The sequence below is a fragment of the Orycteropus afer genome, unplaced genomic scaffold (genome assembly GCF_000298275.1).
Source record: "Orycteropus afer afer isolate SDZICR_OR568_19922 unplaced genomic scaffold, OryAfe1.0 scaffold00052, whole genome shotgun sequence".
NCBI classification, from domain to species: domain Eukaryota; kingdom Metazoa; phylum Chordata; class Mammalia; order Tubulidentata; family Orycteropodidae; genus Orycteropus; species Orycteropus afer.
Genome location: NW_006921639.1, coordinates 10,606,918 through 10,623,845, shown reverse-complemented (window position 1 = coordinate 10,623,845; position 16,928 = coordinate 10,606,918). Strand labels below are relative to the sequence as shown.

At 54.9% G+C, this 16,928-nt stretch overlaps 1 protein-coding gene across 1 annotated transcript in view; it reads left to right on the top strand.

Moving 5' to 3' along the window:
* ZMIZ1 (zinc finger MIZ-type containing 1) overlaps nt 1-16,602 on the top strand; it is a 122,836-nt gene extending 106,234 nt beyond the window's left edge. Inside the window, exons 10-21 of the mRNA XM_007938645.2 lie at nt 1,849-1,926; nt 2,595-2,769; nt 3,452-3,593; nt 6,175-6,385; nt 6,826-6,931; nt 7,904-8,064; nt 8,712-8,779; nt 9,059-9,127; nt 9,587-9,831; nt 10,981-11,147; nt 14,610-14,873; nt 16,495-16,602. Of these exons, the coding sequence (XP_007936836.1) occupies nt 1,849-1,926; nt 2,595-2,769; nt 3,452-3,593; nt 6,175-6,385; nt 6,826-6,931; nt 7,904-8,064; nt 8,712-8,779; nt 9,059-9,127; nt 9,587-9,831; nt 10,981-11,147; nt 14,610-14,873; nt 16,495-16,602 (1,794 nt within the window). The remainder of the gene's footprint in view (nt 1-1,848; nt 1,927-2,594; nt 2,770-3,451; nt 3,594-6,174; nt 6,386-6,825; nt 6,932-7,903; nt 8,065-8,711; nt 8,780-9,058; nt 9,128-9,586; nt 9,832-10,980; nt 11,148-14,609; nt 14,874-16,494) is intronic.
* Nucleotides 16,603-16,928: the final 326 nt, after the last annotated feature.

Below are 16,928 nucleotides of genomic sequence, written 5' to 3'. Positions count from 1 at the left end.
GCCAGCATCTGTTTCTGGCTGGCTATCCTGGGCTTACAGTTGTATTACTCCATTTTCTGCCTCTGTTGTTACATGGCGTTCTCCCTGCGGGTCTGTCTTCACATGGCCTTATTATAAGGACACCAGTCATTGGGTTTAGGGCCCATCCTAACCCATTCTGACCTCGTCTTAACTTGATTACATCGACAAAGACCCTATTTCCAAATAAGTTCACATTCATATGTAGGACTTCAGTGTATCTTTTTGGGGGCCACGGTTCATCCCACAACACTGTGCACGCAGTGGCCAAGAGCATCAGCCTGGCATTTCTTGGTGTTCAATCTCATGAGCTTCAAATGACTTTTCCTTCTCTTGCTCTTATTTGCGGCACATATAAGATACATGTTTTAAAGAAAAGGCTAATACCCTGAGTATATTAACCTTTCATTTCAACTTCATCCCTCTCCATGCACACCTGTTGGCAACAACATTTTACAGAGTTGTTACTCCGGCTGTAATACTGAATCCTTTAATGAACATGATATCATACACATCTTACTGATTGCAGCAGAGCCCTCTTTCTTTGCGTAGCTGCCTGACATCCCACTGTAATGACTACACTCTGTTTTATCCCTCCCTTTCTATTGGACATGTGGATTGTTTCTGGTTTTTCACATTTGAAATAATAAAAACAGTTGCCATTGAGTCAATTCCAACTCACAGTGACCCAGTGAGTGTCAGAGTAGAACTGTGCTCCATAGTGTTTTTAGTGGCTAAGTATTTGGAGCTCTGGTGGCATAGTACCTAAGGCATTTGACTGTTAACCAGAAGGCTGGCGGTTCAAACCCACCAGTCATTCCCAGAAGGAAGGTTGCGCAATCTACTTCTGTGGTGATACTGCCTCAGAAACCCAAGGAGGGGTCACTGTGAGTTGGGTCTGACTCGATGGCAGTGCATTTGGTTTGGTTTTTTCAATTATTTGGAAGTAGATCGCCAGGCCTTTCTTCCAAAGTGCCTGTGGATGGGCTCAAACCTGTGACTTTTTAGTTAGCAGTCAAATGTGTTAGCCATTTGTACTACCCAGGAACTCCTATGTATTAAATTAGGTGTGCTTCAACAGAAACACAACGAGCCCTGGTGGTCGGATGGTTAACATGCTCATCTGCTAACCATAAGATCAGCGTTTTGAACCCACCAGCCTCTCTACAGGAGGAAGATGTGGCAGTCTGCTTCCATAAAGATTTACAGCTTTGGAAACACTATGGGGCAGTTCTGCTCTGTCTGTAGGGCCGAGTCAGAATCAACTCAATGGCAGTGGGTATGGTTTTGGGTTGGAAACAAACATACATAAAACAAGCTTATCTTCTGATCACTTGACCAAAATGTTGTGACCTCAGGCTCTCAGGAACCTAGCCCTGCTTTTCTCCTAGGAGCAATGGCTGAGTGTTCACTAATTCAGGATTTGGGATGACTGGAAGGGACAAAACTATTGAAAATCCGTTCTCAGAGTGAGGACGACTCTGCAAACATTTTACATTTATTTGTCAAAGAACCATGCCAATTTACAGAACCATTCACCATGTGGTTTACTATTTTTGCTACAACTTCAGCACCCTGGGTGTCTCTATTTTTATAAGCTCTTTTATTGGAGTAATAGCTGTGGACAGAGAGAGACCTAACTAGACAAAATGCTGTCCTTGGGAATGACGTGCCCGACCCCCACCCTGCCGCTTCTCCCCACCCAGCCCCAGGCAAGCCTCTTACCATCCCCTGGACTCCTGGTGAATTTTAAAATCAAGAGGGAGGCCAGATTTCTGATAAATTCCCTGCCTTCTGCTTGTCAAATTGTTGTTTCTCTTGTTTTTATAGCCAGAACAGTTTAATGGACAGAGTAACACCTTCTCGGGAAGCAGCTACAGTAACTACAGCCAAGGGAATGTCAACAGGGTGTGTGCAGATTTTAATTTTTAAAAGTGTAACCCACATGCAGTTGTTGGACCAAAATAATCCGTGCTGTTCCTGCCACGGCCTATCTGGACATTAGTTGGGGTCCATACGTGGGGGTTCCCTCCTTGGTCACCTGCTGTGGATGGTTGGGGAAGGACAGGTGTATATCCAGTTAGTTGCGAAAGAAAACAGGACTTGGAGGGGGCTCCTTGGGGACCAAAAGTCCCACTGGTCCTACTGACCGTGGCTCTATCAGAGAACCCCAATGACATAGAGATGAGGTGGGGTGGGGTGGGGTAGGGAGAGAGGGTGTGGCTTAGAATCATGATGTGAGAAGCCTGCCCAGTGGCTAGCAAGGAACCTGGGCTTGATACCAGCTCGTCTTTTCTCCTGGGAGCATATTAGACCAGTTCCTTACCACCCTGACCCTCAGTGTCCCCAGCTGTCACATGGGCAAGGGCAAGGGGGCTCTGTACCTGCCGGACATGGGATGAGTCAGCAGTGCCATGACCCAGATGAAGGGTCAGGGACCCTTCCCAGCCCCACTTGTGCTCCAGTGGGATCAGAGGCCTGAGTGCTAGCTGGCAGGGAGGAGGGTATGTCCACAGCCATGGCTTCTCCTATCCCCATGACCCCATAATCTCTGTACGATCTCTGTTTCCCTCCAGCCTCCCAGGCCGGTTCCTGTGGCAAATTACCCCCACTCGCCTGTTCCAGGGAACCCCACACCCCCCATGACCCCCGGGAGCAGCATCCCCCCATACCTCTCCCCAAGTCAAGATGTTAAACCGCCTTTCCCGCCCGACATCAAGCCAAATATGAGCGCTCTGCCACCGCCCCCGGGTGAGTGCCCCAGTCTCCCCTTCCCTTTGTCCCAGCAGGCTTCCTTGAGACCGTTGTGGACAGCAGAGGGTGCTTGGCTTAGGGGCCAGGAGCAGGTGGCTTGGAAATTGGCTGCCGTAGTGGGGGGAGGCTATTGAAAAGGCAGGAGGCTTGCGAGCAGGTAAGCCCCACCCAGAAGAGGAGATATTAGAGGCTGGTGAGAGTATGAGCTTCTAGGAGCAGGACTACCAACAGCTCTCTCCTGCCTGCCCTACCTGATGACCACAGCACCAGTGCACCCCAGAGGCAGCTGGATATAATAATTCTTCACCTAGGTCAGGTGGCCTCATTCCCTGGCCCAGACCCTGTTTCCAAGAGGGTAGTTAGGTTACCGATTGAAAATTGGCACGATGAGTCAGTGTCCTGAATCTTCCCCAGTTGTTGGGTAGAGGGCTGGAAGCCGGTCCCTGGGGCTTCCAGAGCAGGAAGGCAGCTCAGCAGGTTGGGGGAATAGGACCAGCGAGGCAGAGGCAGATGAATGGAAACAAGACACAGGAGTGGTCAGGTAGACTCGGGGTCCCTAGGATACACTTGGCACCCAGCCCAGGTACATGACTCTGTTTACACCTGCTTCTCTGAGCAGGCAGCCACAGAGCATGGCCAAGGTGTATGGCTCATCAAGACTCCTCTTTCCACCCCCCAGCCAACCACAATGACGAGCTGAGGCTCACATTTCCCGTGCGGGATGGCGTGGTGCTCGAGCCCTTCCGCCTAGAGCACAACCTGGCTGTCAGCAACCATGTCTTTCACCTGCGGCCCACAGTCCACCAGACACTGATGTGGAGGTGAGTGGAGGTGTTGCCTGGAGAGGTAGTGGTAGCATCTCCTGTCACCTTCATCCATGTAGCATCATTTGCCTGAGCCCCTCCCTGGGCGAGGCCCAGAGGATGTCATGGGGACCTGCAGGTGTGTCAGGAGGGAGACAGGCAGCTGTAGCTTGTGGTCCAAGGGTAGGAAGCAGTTGTCATGTACTACTGTAGTGGTCAGGGAAGACATCCCAGAGAAAAAGATGGTTACACTGAAGTCTGAAGGAAGGATGTTCCAGCAGAGACCCTGGGTTGGCACAAGTGAGCAGCAGTCCGGAAATTCAAAATGGCCCATTCTAGCCAAAGCCAGAATGCAAAGATGAGACTGGAGATGGAGGCAGGGCTGGGCTGGGCAGGACCAGACCGGTACACCCTATAGACTATACGGGGCTGACCATGGCACAGAACTGGGGCTCAAACATACTTGGCTGGGACGCTGCCCCGTTGGAACCTGGCGTGCAGGTTTCTGGAGGCCACTTGCTGAGTTGTGTTCACTGCCTTCCATGCATGATCTTTGATCACATAAATGGGCAGTGCTGTTCTCATTGACAAGTGAGGACATTAAGGCCAGAGATGTTAATGAGTTTTTGTGAGCTTTCACAGCTAGCCAGGCACAGGGCTAGGCTGGGGCCTGTGTCTGTCTACCCCTTGGTGCTTCCTCATCAGATAGGACTCCACCTGTCTCACTATGCCTTTGAGCATCTTGAGGGCAAGCAAGGGGTCTTGAACACACACTTGCACATATGCCATGGTGGTTGCCTGGACCCCACTGAGTGGCATGGGGGCTGGGACACTTGGGCAAGAGTGAGGAGACTCTCTAAGCACATGGGCAGACCCCAGTGCAGCCCGCCATTAGGGAGAGGACTGCTCACTCACATCGTGTCACCTTGGCCCTTGAGTCCTGCCTGGTTCCGTGACACATAATAATAACTGCATGGCTTTTGTAGATTATTCATTGCTTTTGCAGCCTGTGTCCTCAGGTCATGGCCAGGCCTTCACACATTCCTCCTCCCCACCTCTAGCCACACCCATGCTCACCCCCACCTAATACCTGGCAGAGAACACCTCCTGTTAGTGGGCCTCCAGAACTCCTCAGGGAGGGGCTCCTGCTGAGCTAACACTCACACCAAGGAGAATGAGCCCTCCATGGATTGTTGTTGACGTTGTGTCAGTTCCAACTCACGATGACACCATGTGCAGAGTTGAACTGTTCCACAGGGTTTTCAAGGCTGTGACCTTTCAGAAGCTGATCACCAAGCCTGTCTTCCAAGGCTCCTCGGGGTGGGTTCGAATCACCAACGTTTCAGCTAGTAGTCAAGCACTTAACCATTTGCCCCACCCAGGGACTCCTACACCAGATAGAAGTGGTGTCATAAGAAGAGAATGATGTGCTGACCTTGGTATACCTTCTCTCTCAATCCTCATCCCAACCCAACAAGGTTGGCCTTCTGTCCGTGCCTTATTGACTAGGAAACAGGCTTCTCAGGATAGCTGGGTGAACAAAGGGCAGAGCACAGGCTTCAGACCCCACTCTCTGACCTGGCTTCCTCTAGGTAGAGGCTGTATTGGGCATGAGGACAGGGGTGCCAGGTGTAGTCAGTCTTGGGGAGGGACCCTAAAGCAGGGTGGGATGCAGGCCAAGCCCAGGAAGTTAAGCAGGATTCAGGGCAATAGGGTGGCATTCCCAGCAGCAGGAACTGCAGCTACAAGAGTGGGGAGTGGGAACATGCAGTGAACAGAGGCCCACAAAGGGGATACTTGGGCATCAGCTCACTTGGTGCACCCCCACCCCTTGCCCAGGCTGGGCCAGAACCCAAGAATCCCGGATCCCAGCACGTTGCTCACCCCACCTGAGTGGACCTTCCCACACCCTGCCCAGCCCCCTCCCCCTCTACCTGAGCAGCCACCAGTTGTCCCCCAAGGACACTGTGTGCCTGATGCACCCAAGGTCTCCCTGCTCTGTAGGGGCATCCCTAGTGCCCAGCCCAGAACAGTCACCCCATCCATCAGATGCATGGGAAGCTGAGTGTCCCCCAACACACCAGCTCTACAGGCTCAGACTCCTTCCATGAGGTGAACTGAACCAGAAACAGCCCTGGCCTGGGGCACTTCTCCCCACAGGAGTCTGGAGGCCAACCAGTGAAATAGGCATCTGTTCTTATTGCGCCACTGTCTCTCCCCTAGGAAAATGGGTCAAAGATAGGAGAGAGGCCGCTCTCCTTTTCCTCTGTGTCCCTTCCCTACAGTGAGAGGACCAGGGGAACTTATAGCCTGAACTGTGGGCTAAGGCTGCAGTGGATGGTATTTGGAAATTTAGAGGAAGAATTTGAGTTATTGGGTTGGATTTTGACAAGAAATATGAGGAGGAAGATATTCAGAATGAGAGAGGAGAACTTGGGGACACTGGGGGAGCAGCCACAGCCAGGATGGGAGTTCTAAGAGATCCAGGGGGTTGTGGTGAATTCAAAGATGTGTGGCCTGGCTGGAGGTCACAGTCATACCATATAGAGTCCCTGGGCAACCCTCTCTGAGAGCCAACCCAGCCTCACCCGCCCCACAGGTCTGACTTAGAACTGCAGTTCAAGTGCTACCACCACGAGGATCGGCAGATGAACACCAACTGGCCTGCCTCAGTGCAGGTCAGCGTGAATGCCACCCCCCTCACCATTGAGCGCGGTGACAACAAGACCTCCCACAAGCCCCTGCACCTCAAGCACGTGTGCCAGCCAGGTCGGAACACCATCCAGATCACCGTGACAGCCTGCTGCTGCGTGAGTGTAGCACCAGGGGGGCCCCACATACCTGCCCCATGACTCCTGCACAACCTGGCCCTCTGCCCCTTTAGCCTTGTCTTCAGTGTCTGCCATGCCCACAGCCATGCCACACCCAGCTGCTGGCTGATTTTTCAGAAACACCACTCATTGAGCCTCTCAACTCTTCTGGAGCTTGCCATGGTCTCCTTGGGGCCTGTGGAGAAAAAGTCAAACTTGAGGTGGCAGTCATGTGTTCAAGCCACTTCAGTTCTTGACTGTCCAGCAGATCCCTTGACTGTCCAGCAGATCCCAGGGTACATCCTAGACCTCCGAGGCTCTTTCCCAGGCCCCAGGGTTCCCACTCCTAGAATGGCCGAGCTTTAGAACCATGGGGCCCTATCCTGCCCTTGGCCTCTGGGGGCCACAGGGTGGAAGTGAGCAGCCACTCTCTGTTGCAGTCCCACCTGTTCGTGCTGCAGCTGGTCCACCGGCCCTCCGTTCGCTCCGTGCTACAGGGTCTCCTCAAGAAGCGGCTTCTGCCCGCTGAACACTGCATCACGAAAAGTGAGTTTGCAAACGCACAAATGAGACCCACAACCTGCCTGACTTTAGAACTGAGATGTGGTCTTACTCACGCAGGACTGACCTTTGACTCCATGCTCATCACCTCTGGCCCCTGAGTGGTTCTCGAGCTCTAGTTCCCCCCTCAGACCCATCTGCCCCCCATCAGGGGCTGTGGTAGTGGTCAGATGAGCTAGGTACTGTAGAACCTGGGCACCTAACAGCAATTTGGTGACCTCCCAGTGCGGGAGGGTTGACTGCCCAGCTCAGGAGCCAAGGCAGACAGGCAGGCGGCAGCAGCACAGAAGTGAGGCAGATGGTAACAAAACGCCAAACTGAGGGAGGCCAGAGTAGGAGAAGATGGATAAGATAGGCCAGGCCAGCTTCCTGGAGGAGGTGACCACTAGACTAGGCCTTGAGGTATGAGAGGATTTGGAGAAGGGGGGTCTTCGCCAGAAAGCTTGTCTTGGAAGTTTCAGTGAGCTCTTGGAGGAGATACCAGGTAGTAGTAGTAACACCTCTCTGAGGCAACATGCAGGGAGGCTCATGGCTGCTCTGCCTGCCTTTGATCTTGCTGCCTCAGATTACCTCCTTGAGCCTGAGAATTTCACCAAGCAGTTGTTTGCTGCCATTTCTACACTTGGAGAATTAAATGCAAAAGCTCCTGAGGGACTCTTTCCACTGATCCAGGAAATCAGGGAGAAGTGTCGGATGGTGTTTCTTCACGTTTTACAAAAAGTCCCCAGGTCCTAGTGAGGACGTGGCCTGTGCTGCAGAGATTGGGGACTGACGCAGGAACACCCACCCCCACCCCTGCCTCACGAACTGTCTCCATGGGCACTGCAGGGAGCTCCAGGCCTCTTGGCAATCTGAGCTCTACTTGGGCCAGTTCTGGGCACGCTGCAGATGACCAGGGGGCTGGGGGAGCCTCCCCTGGCCCTATCCTCCTCACCCACATGTGCCTCCCACCCCTAGTCAAGCGGAATTTCAGCAGCGTGGCTGCCTCATCGGGCAATACAACCCTCAATGGAGAAGATGGTGTGGAGCAGACAGCCATCAAGGTGTCTCTGAAGTGCCCCATCACATTCCGGCGCATCCAGCTGCCTGCCCGAGGCCACGATTGCAAACACGTCCAGGTGAGCCATCCAGGAAGCCCCTGTGGTCTGCTGGTGGTGAGGGGTAGCACAGGGTCCCACAGGCCTGCTGTAGCCCCCACAGGCATCCTAGAGATACGTGATTTCTTTGGTCTCCCCCCCTCACCTTAGCCATTCCTTTGTGCTTTGAGCATCTTCTCTATATGCTCAGTGCTAGGTGCCGAGGGGCTCCAGAAGGAGTTTACATCATCCCTGGCCTGGCAGATGCCAGATATTAGCTAGAAGCCAGCACATATGGATGGCCATGGTAGATTACAGGACAGAAGAGCAGGGAAGCCTCTCCTTGGCTCCCTACTGTGTCCCAGGGGCCTGCCCATGCAGGAGCAGCCTCTGGGAGCATGTGGGTGCAGTGGGCCATCTAGTCACCTTATTCATTCTGTCATAGATTTCTTAGCTTGATTAGATTTGTTCTTGGTGACTGGGCTGAAGAGGAGGCCTGAGGCCGTGCTGCTCCTGGCCCCCAGAGTGGCTGCTGTGGAAAACCTTGGGGCCAAAGCATTGAGGGGGCTAGGCTGGGGGACCAAGAAGGCTTCACAGCATCACAGTGGTCTCAGATGTGCCAGCACTCGAGTCCAAGCAGTTTCTGGACAGTCGGTCTCCTTTGTCTGTCTCTCTCCCTGGCCTCACAGTGCTTTGATCTGGAGTCCTACCTGCAGCTGAACTGCGAGAGGGGGACCTGGAGGTGTCCTGTGTGCAAGTGAGTGACATCATCACATGGGGGGGGACTCCCTTACCTGACAGCAGAGGGAGGTCCAGACACCACCACCTGCCCCAAAAGCCAAAGCACCCAAAACGCAGCAGAGGGGCTCGGATGGAGGGGTCTCTGGAAGGTCCCTTTGTATTATCCTGTCAGGGCCTCCAATAGTACCTGGAATAGTGAGTGGTTCATTGATACCCAGCAGCAGGGAGGGGCACCGTGTCTACTAGCCTCTAGGGCCCAGGAGCAAAGGTCAAGCCCCTCCATCTCCTTTTCCAGTAAAACCGCTCTGCTGGAGGGCCTGGAGGTTGATCAGTACATGTGGGGGATCCTGAATGCCATCCAACAGTAAGTGGGGCTCCATGACGTGGACAGGTTACATGTGGGGCAGGGGTAAGGAGTGGGAATACCAGCCTGGGTTGAAAAGAGGGGAGCATGCAGACAGCTTCCCTTCCCTCAAGACCAGCAGGTGAATTACCCTACAGCCCTCCCCTCTCTCCAACTTTCCATGGTGGCTTCTGGGCCTGGGGATGAATGAACTTTCCAGAAGAGCCCGAATTCAGCAGGAGCAGGACTTGCCAGTGCCCCTGGGAGGGAGGCCTTGTAGCCAGGTGCCCCCATTCCTGCCCATCCTCATGCTTTTCTTAACCTCTTTCTCCTGGTCTCTCAAACAGAGGTGTAAAATTGCCCACCACATCTCTGTCCTGCATGGGGTATCATGAGAAGAGGGCAGTGGACCCTCATTATCTGTCCATGTGAGAAGATCCTCTGCCTACAGCTCCCCCCATTACCCCTCTTGCCCCCCAGCTCTGAGTTCGAAGAGGTCACCATCGACCCCACGTGCAGCTGGCGGCCGGTGCCTATCAAGTCTGACCTGCACATCAAGGATGATCCTGACGGCATCCCTTCCAAGCGGTTCAAGACCATGAGTCCCAGCCAGATGATCATGCCAAACGTCATGGAAATGATCGCAGCCCTAGGCCCTGGCCCATCCCCCTACCCGCTCCCACCTCCACCTGGGGGCACCAACTCCAATGACTATAGCAGCCAAGGTGGGTGATACTGATTGAGGGGAGGGGCATCCTCAGATCCCCACAGGGGCCTGGGATTTCTGTGCTGGGGGTGGCAGCTGCAGGGGGAGTCTGGTGTGAAGAGGCAGAGGTAATACATGACCCCTAAAGCAACCTCCAGATCTTTGGACCTGGGAGGTGCAGTGACCTACCCACAGATACCTATTGTCCTCCCCTCTTCATCCACCCACCTCAGTCCTTCCAGCCCTCTTGGTGGGTGCCTAGCTGGCAAGGTGTGAGTGCAGAGCTGCTCCAGGAGCTAGCCTCTTGCCTCTCCACCCTCCCTCAGCCTCCTGCTATTGCCTGGAGCCCACAGGGAGTTTAACTCCAGGACATGGCAGGTACCAAGGCCGGGGCGTCAGAGCCTGCTTTGCTGGGTATACAACTGTCACCTCCCCCAGATGGAGCTTTTTAGGGGGTTGCTAACTGAAGCCACAGACCTGGAGCCCCCTTAGCCCTTCCCCCTTACATCTACACTGCCCCTGTCTGTGTAACTCTCCCACCCACTCAGTGACAGAGTCCAGGCACTAGAACTCTAGCCTTTGCCCACCAATGTCATAGGACCACATCACTGGTTCTTACCCTCCTCTAGAAAGTACCTCACGCCACCCTCAAACACAGGGATGATCTTAGGTTTTAGGAGCCCTGGGTGGATAGAGGTCCCACAGTATGCTGGGGGCAGGCCAAGCCCTGACCCCAGCCTGCCACATTGCTGCTTCTCTAACCTTTTACATAGCCACCTGGTAGAGTTGCAGTGGCCAGGAAGGCTGACACCTGGCTTCTCACGGTGTCGTCTTGACCTGATGCAGCTTTCTTTGTGGGCTTGGGCAGATCCTGACCCCTTCCTTCTGGGTCTTGGTCTTCCCACCTATGAAATGAGGCCCCATGGGGGGCAGTGCTAATAGATCTGGTCCTGCTCAGCAGATCCCGTTGAAGGCTAGACTTGGGCCTCACCCCCTGTCCACCCCCTCCCCGCAGAAGCTCCCTGAGCAGCACCTCCCTGGGGGCAGGAGGGAAAGAACTCAGCTCTTGCTTTCATCTCCTGGCACACACTCCCACCCTGCTCTGGGTAGGGGATAGGGCACCTTCCTGCTGGGTGACACCTTCCCCTCCATTTCCCTCCCTCCCCAGGCAACAACTACCAGGGCCATGGCAACTTTGACTTCCCCCATGGGAACCCTGGCGGGACGTCCATGAACGACTTCATGCATGGGCCCCCTCAACTTTCCCACCCCCCGGACATGCCCAACAACATGGCCGCCCTCGAGAAGCCCCTCAGCCACCCCATGCAGGAAACTGTGAGTACATCCTCCCACCAGTTGCAGCCCCCTGACCTCCCCAACCTCCTTGGCCTACCTACCTCAGCCTCCTCCTGAGGCTGATGGGACAGTGGGCTCCACTTTTAGGACCTTTCTGATGTAGAATGAATACCTGGTTCCCGCCCAGGCTAAGGGAAGGATGAAGAATTAGGTCTGGAGGCTCAGAAGGAAGGAAGGAGGCCTGACTAAAGTTGGGTCATGGCGTGTCAGCCATCAGTGCCCCTGGGTTTGTCTCTCTCTCACCTGGGACTTTCCCTGCACTTAGCCTGTACACACTCACCACCTTCTCTCCTGCTTACACAGTCTTCCACTGACCTAACCTGGCTCCAGCCACCTCCAGTGTAGTCCCAAACCCAGGGGACTGAACCTTCAGATTATCTTACCTCCTACAGAAAAACGAGTGGCTGAGAAATCTCATCCTGACTGTGCACTTCTCACCCAATTTCATAATTATTTAAATATATCCTTCCTTGGGCCCAACAAGGGTAAGAGGCCAGGCTGTTTACCTGAATCAGCATCTAGTGAGGGCTCTCAAAATTCAAACCAAACTCACTGCCACCGAGTTGATTGCAACTCATAGCGACCCCTATTGGGTTTCTAAGGCTGTAAATCTTTACAGAAGTAGATTGCCCCATCTTCCTTCCACGGAGCGACTGGTGGGTTTGAACTGCCTGCTTTCTGGATGACAGCCAAATGCTTGCACACTACGCCACCAGAGCTCCTTAGTGAGGGCTCTGGTGACAGCTCTAGGCTTCTGTCAGTTAACAAACATTTCCTGAGCCATGTAAGCAAGATAATTGCAGCCCTTGCCCTAATGGAGCTCAAGTTCTGGCAGCGCCTGGGCTGAGGGAGAACAGTTGGGGTTCTGGGAAAACCTAGGGTTGAAATGACTCACCACCATCAGAGTTGGGCCTGTCATTTTGCCACTGGTCTCTCACCTTTAAAGGAGGAGGGGCGATTGCTGGTAGCCTGGCAGTGGGCCTTGGCCCATACCAGCCCAGGAGGAGAATTCTAGGTCTTGTCAGTGCCTGGCAGTGAGGTAAGATGGGCCTAGACCTGAAGGCACCACTCCAGGCCGTCCTCTCCGTCCAGCATGGGGCCTCTGGTTGTATTTGCGCTCTACACACCTGACCCCTGACTGCCTCTGCCCCAGGCCAGGGCTATCCTGAGAGCCTGAGGCCCCCAACCTTAGCAGCAATGCATAGGAACCAGGGCTCGGGTGAGCTCGCTGCTGCAACTGTTCCTCTAGATCCCAGAATACAGTCTGAAGTAGGTGCTCTTGCGGGGCTTTGGTCAAGTTTTTTACAAGTTAGTTTCTGCTCCCCAGACTGTAGCATTCTGCACTCAGCAAACACACTGGCCACGTACCCTAACATGGCACATCGTACATCCTGAGCCCTCACAAGTCACCTCACTGGAATGTGGCAGTGGGAATGCCATCTCCTTCCTGTTTCCAGCAAGACACTCTCCCTGCTGCCTGGGTTCTTTGCAGAGGGGCCTGTGCCAGTGAGTTGATTCAGAGCTCCCAGGGTGCTCCCTAGCTGTGCTCCTGCTTCCCCCTTTCTAGCTCTCACTATTGGAGAGCTGGACCCAGAAGTATGGATGTGCATGGAGGGGTTTGGTGATGCTGCCCAGCCAGACACAACCTGGCTTCTGGCTGAGCAAGCAACTGGGAGCATTTCCTACCCCGGACCTGGCAGGAGAGCTCCAAGCAAGTGCCAATTCAACCAGGGACCCTCCCATGCCAGCTGGCAGGTTGGCAGGTATATCAGCACTCCTCCAGACCCTGAGACCCTTCAGCGAGATGTCAGAAAGGCTGCAGGCAGGGAGTAGGATGCAGAAGGCTATAGCATAAGATCTGGCAACTGTCTATGCTGGCTGCCCTGATTACAGGAGTGTGAAGCCACTCCCTGCTTCGATAATGTGGGCACTGAGGGGGCATCCACAAAGCCAGGCCCTAGTGCCCACAGGCATTGGCCAGAATCACAAGTTAGCCCCACACTGACAACTGGGTAGCCCATTCCTCCAGCCTCTCCTGGTTCTTCTTACCCCATGTATATCCTACACGTGGGTCCCCTTGGGTTATGGGCCCTCCTATCAGGGCACTGTGCTATATGTCATGTCTCGGAGAGCCCTGCACTCTGAAGAGGACCCCATAAGTCATGTGCATAGGCCAGGCCTGAGGATAGAAACAGGAGGAGGGATGAGGGACTAGAACGTAGAAGCAGGAAGATTCCAGGCCGGCAGGGCCACTGCTTCCAAACCCATGAAGGAAGAAAACATAAACATCTGTGCTATGCTTCCCAGAGGACAGTGGGAGAGTAAACAGCCAAGGAGCCCTTTGGTCATCAAGCTGCTCCTTCCGATTGTGAATGGCCTGGCGAGTTAGTGGAGGGCCTGGGGGACTGGCGGGGGTGCTCAGGGGATAGGAGATGGAATTGGGCCTTCAGACTCTTCTCTCAGGCCTTTCACTTGAAATCTAAATCTGAAGGCCCTCTTCCTCATTAGCACAGCAAATATACCAGCAGGTGGAATGTTTGAACCTCACCTTCATGCACCCCTCTGCCTCTGGTTTTAAAGGCATGTGTACCCTGAATAGCATGAGTCCTCTCGTGTACCTGTTAGAGAAGGCCTCAGCCTCAGCCAGGCCCCTTGGTGGTGCCCTGTCACATGGCATTATTCCATGCCCTTGGGGGGCACTGAGTGGCCTCCCTCCTCCACACCTTGTGGTTAAGACCTGTCACTGACTGGGAGGGATGCCTGCACACACATCTGGAACCCATGTACCCGCCCCCTTCTCTGCCCACCTTTGGCCAGGTGCCACTCCCAGCCCCTCAGGCCAGAGGCAGGGCTTGTGTAGAGGCCTGGCCACTCACACCTCAGGTACTCAGAAGGAGCCCTCATGCCCAGTGTCACCCCAAGACAGGTTGGGGAGCCCCTGCCCAGGACCAGGCCCGTTTAGGGGGCTGCAGACCCACTCTCCAGTGCACGTCTGCCCCGTGCTGTGTGTTGTATCTGCTGTCCACCGCCTGGCACTCTGGGCTGCAACACGCTGCCAGCAGCACCGCCTCCCTGCTCCCCGGAAACCATGGCTTCTCCATCCACCCTTGCTCCTGTGCATCAGGGTGCTGGTGTCCAGAATGGGGACAGAGGGCCCTGGCCCCAGCTCTCCGTGTCTGTGCCTGTCTCAAAACCCCTCCCCTCCCTGCTTTCCCCTCCGCACCCTCCCTGTGGATAGTTTTTGGGGAGCGAGTTTTTGTTTCTCTGCAGAAAACATTCCACTTTGTAAAGGGGTGGCTTTGTGTTGGGGTTTTTTTTTTGTTTGTTTGTTTCCTGTTTTTTTTTTTCCTGGTTTGGTTTGGTTTTCATTTTCTCCAGGCATCTCGTTGCTGTACCTGGTCACCTCACTTTTCTTTTCTCCTGCTCTCTCGTCCTCCACAGATCCCCCACGCTGGCAGCTCTGACCAGCCCCATACCTCCATACAGCAAGGCTTGCACGTACCACACCCCAGCAGCCAGGCAGGGCCTCCATTACATCACAGCGGGGCTCCTCCTCCTCCTCCTCCTTCCCAGCCTCCCCGGCAACCGCCACAGGCCGCTCCCAGCAACCATCCACACAGCGACCTGACCTTTAACCCCTCCTCAGCCTTAGAGGGTCAGGCCGGAGCGCAGGGAGCGTCTGACATGCCGGAGCCTTCGCTGGATGTAAGTTGGGGTCACCACTTGCCTTGGCCTGGGGCTAGGCTTGGCACCAGGACCTGCTCAAGAGAAGGGATGGGTGGTGAGGGCAAGAGGCCCTGCAGCCTCCCCACAGGGCGGTGGGTGGGCAACAGCCAACTTCCCCTGGCTCCAGAATCAGGGAGCCCCTCAGATGAAGAAGTGTCACCAAGGGTCCTAGTGTGAACATCCCCTCTTCCATTCTCCAGCCCCTGCCCCCTCAGACCTCTTGGCCATGTTCTGCCCACCCCCTAGCCCTGTCCCCCCACCTTCTACCCAGGCCCTCCCACAGTCCCCTGACCTGAGGTTGTAGATGCCGCACAGGAGGGTGCCCTTTTCCTTCCCCACCTACCCCACCCATGTTGAGCTTGCTGTCTCTTTGTCCACAGGCAGAGGTGGGGACTGGAGTGATAGGGAGCCCCTGTCTGTCTCTCTGGCGTGTCTGTCTCCAGTTTTCTTGTCTGTGTGTTGTCCATGCCCTGCTGCTTCTGCTTGCTCCATGGCTCACTCCAAAGGGTCCCACGTGGGTGATAAAAAGGGGCAGTGAGATTGGCCTCAGGCCATGGCCAGGGGGTGGCTGAGTTGAAGTGGAGTCAGGGGCAGCAACAGGTCAGAGTAGGCAGCTAAGATTTAGGGGTCTTCTACCTTAAGGTCTGAATATTCTAGACGGTGGTGGGGAGCAGTGATTCAAGTGGGGCCAGGGCTGGGCAGGTGTACAAGGTTGGCCAGGAGGTAACTTAGCACCGTCTCTCCCTTCCCCACCCTATGTCCTGGGAGCCAGGAGCTTTGCTTAGCCTTCACCCCTGTGCCTACCCCTTGGCCACTCTTCCTTCACATCCACTCTGCTCTGTATCCCTTGGATGTGTCAAAGGTGGCTTCGTGGTAAATAGGGCTCTCTAACTATGCAGCCCTCTCTGATTCTCCCCCCAAACAGGGCCAGTGGGCATGCTGTGTAGATTCATGTTACAGAAAGATCCAAGGGCATTGCAGCAGAGGGTAGGGACAGGTCTATACCCCCCATCAAGTGCACTTGTCCTTCAGGCCTCAGATTGGGGAGCTGCTACCAGTCTGGTCCCAGGCTGCCAGGGCCATGGCTCCTGAGGCAGGTCCAGGGTGTGATAGCTGGAGGGGCCTCCCTGGTTTCCTACCCATTGGTGGCTTCACCTGCAGCCTTCCCACAAGCTCCCCTTCTTACGTATGAAGCACGTGGCTCCCACTGGGAGACCCCACACCAGTGTTTAAGGGGAGCAGAAGAATACACTGATCAAGAGGAAACTCTTTGATGCCCTGTTGGGCCTTCCACCCTCAGGGGAGCTTAAGGCCGTACCTGAGAAGGGTCAGTCCTGCTCAAAACTCTGCTGATGGGGTGAGGACCCTTCTCTCATAGGCTACCATAAGAATGAATGTGACCTAGACAGGCCCAATGGGCTGGGTTTGTGAGGATGGCCAGCAGAGCTGTTCCGGCACTACCTATTTCTCCTCCTTTGGGCCAGGATCCCGAGAGGCAGGGAGAAGGGAGTGTCCAGGCCGAGGGTGCCCGTGCCTTCCTCACCCTGGGCCAGCCCTTCTGCCAATGCCTCATCTGTGCCTCTATGCTTTTCTTTTCCAGCTCCTTCCAGAACTCACAAATCCCGACGAGCTCCTCTCGTACTTGGACCCCCCTGACCTGCCGAGCAATAGTAACGATGACCTTCTGTCTCTCTTTGAGAACAACTGAAGGCCGCACCTATTGGGCCAGCCCTCCACTCTGCCTCCTTCCCTATCTGCCCACACACTTTCCACCTGGGAGCCGTGCCCTCATACCACCCCCACCTGCAACCTCAGGCTCAGGGGGTGGTAGCCTTTCCCTGCTGCCCTTTTGCAGAACAGAGGGGCTGGGGAAGAGGGTACACCAGGAAGGCTGTAAAAGTCTGGGGCCCGTCCTGCCTGTTGCCCTGGGCTTGGCCCATGCCCAGAGCAGGCCCAAAGGAAGACCCTGTGACAAGGAAGGGCCCAGTGAGAAGAACATGGGTGATTCCAGTTTCCTGGCCCCTCTGCCGATTC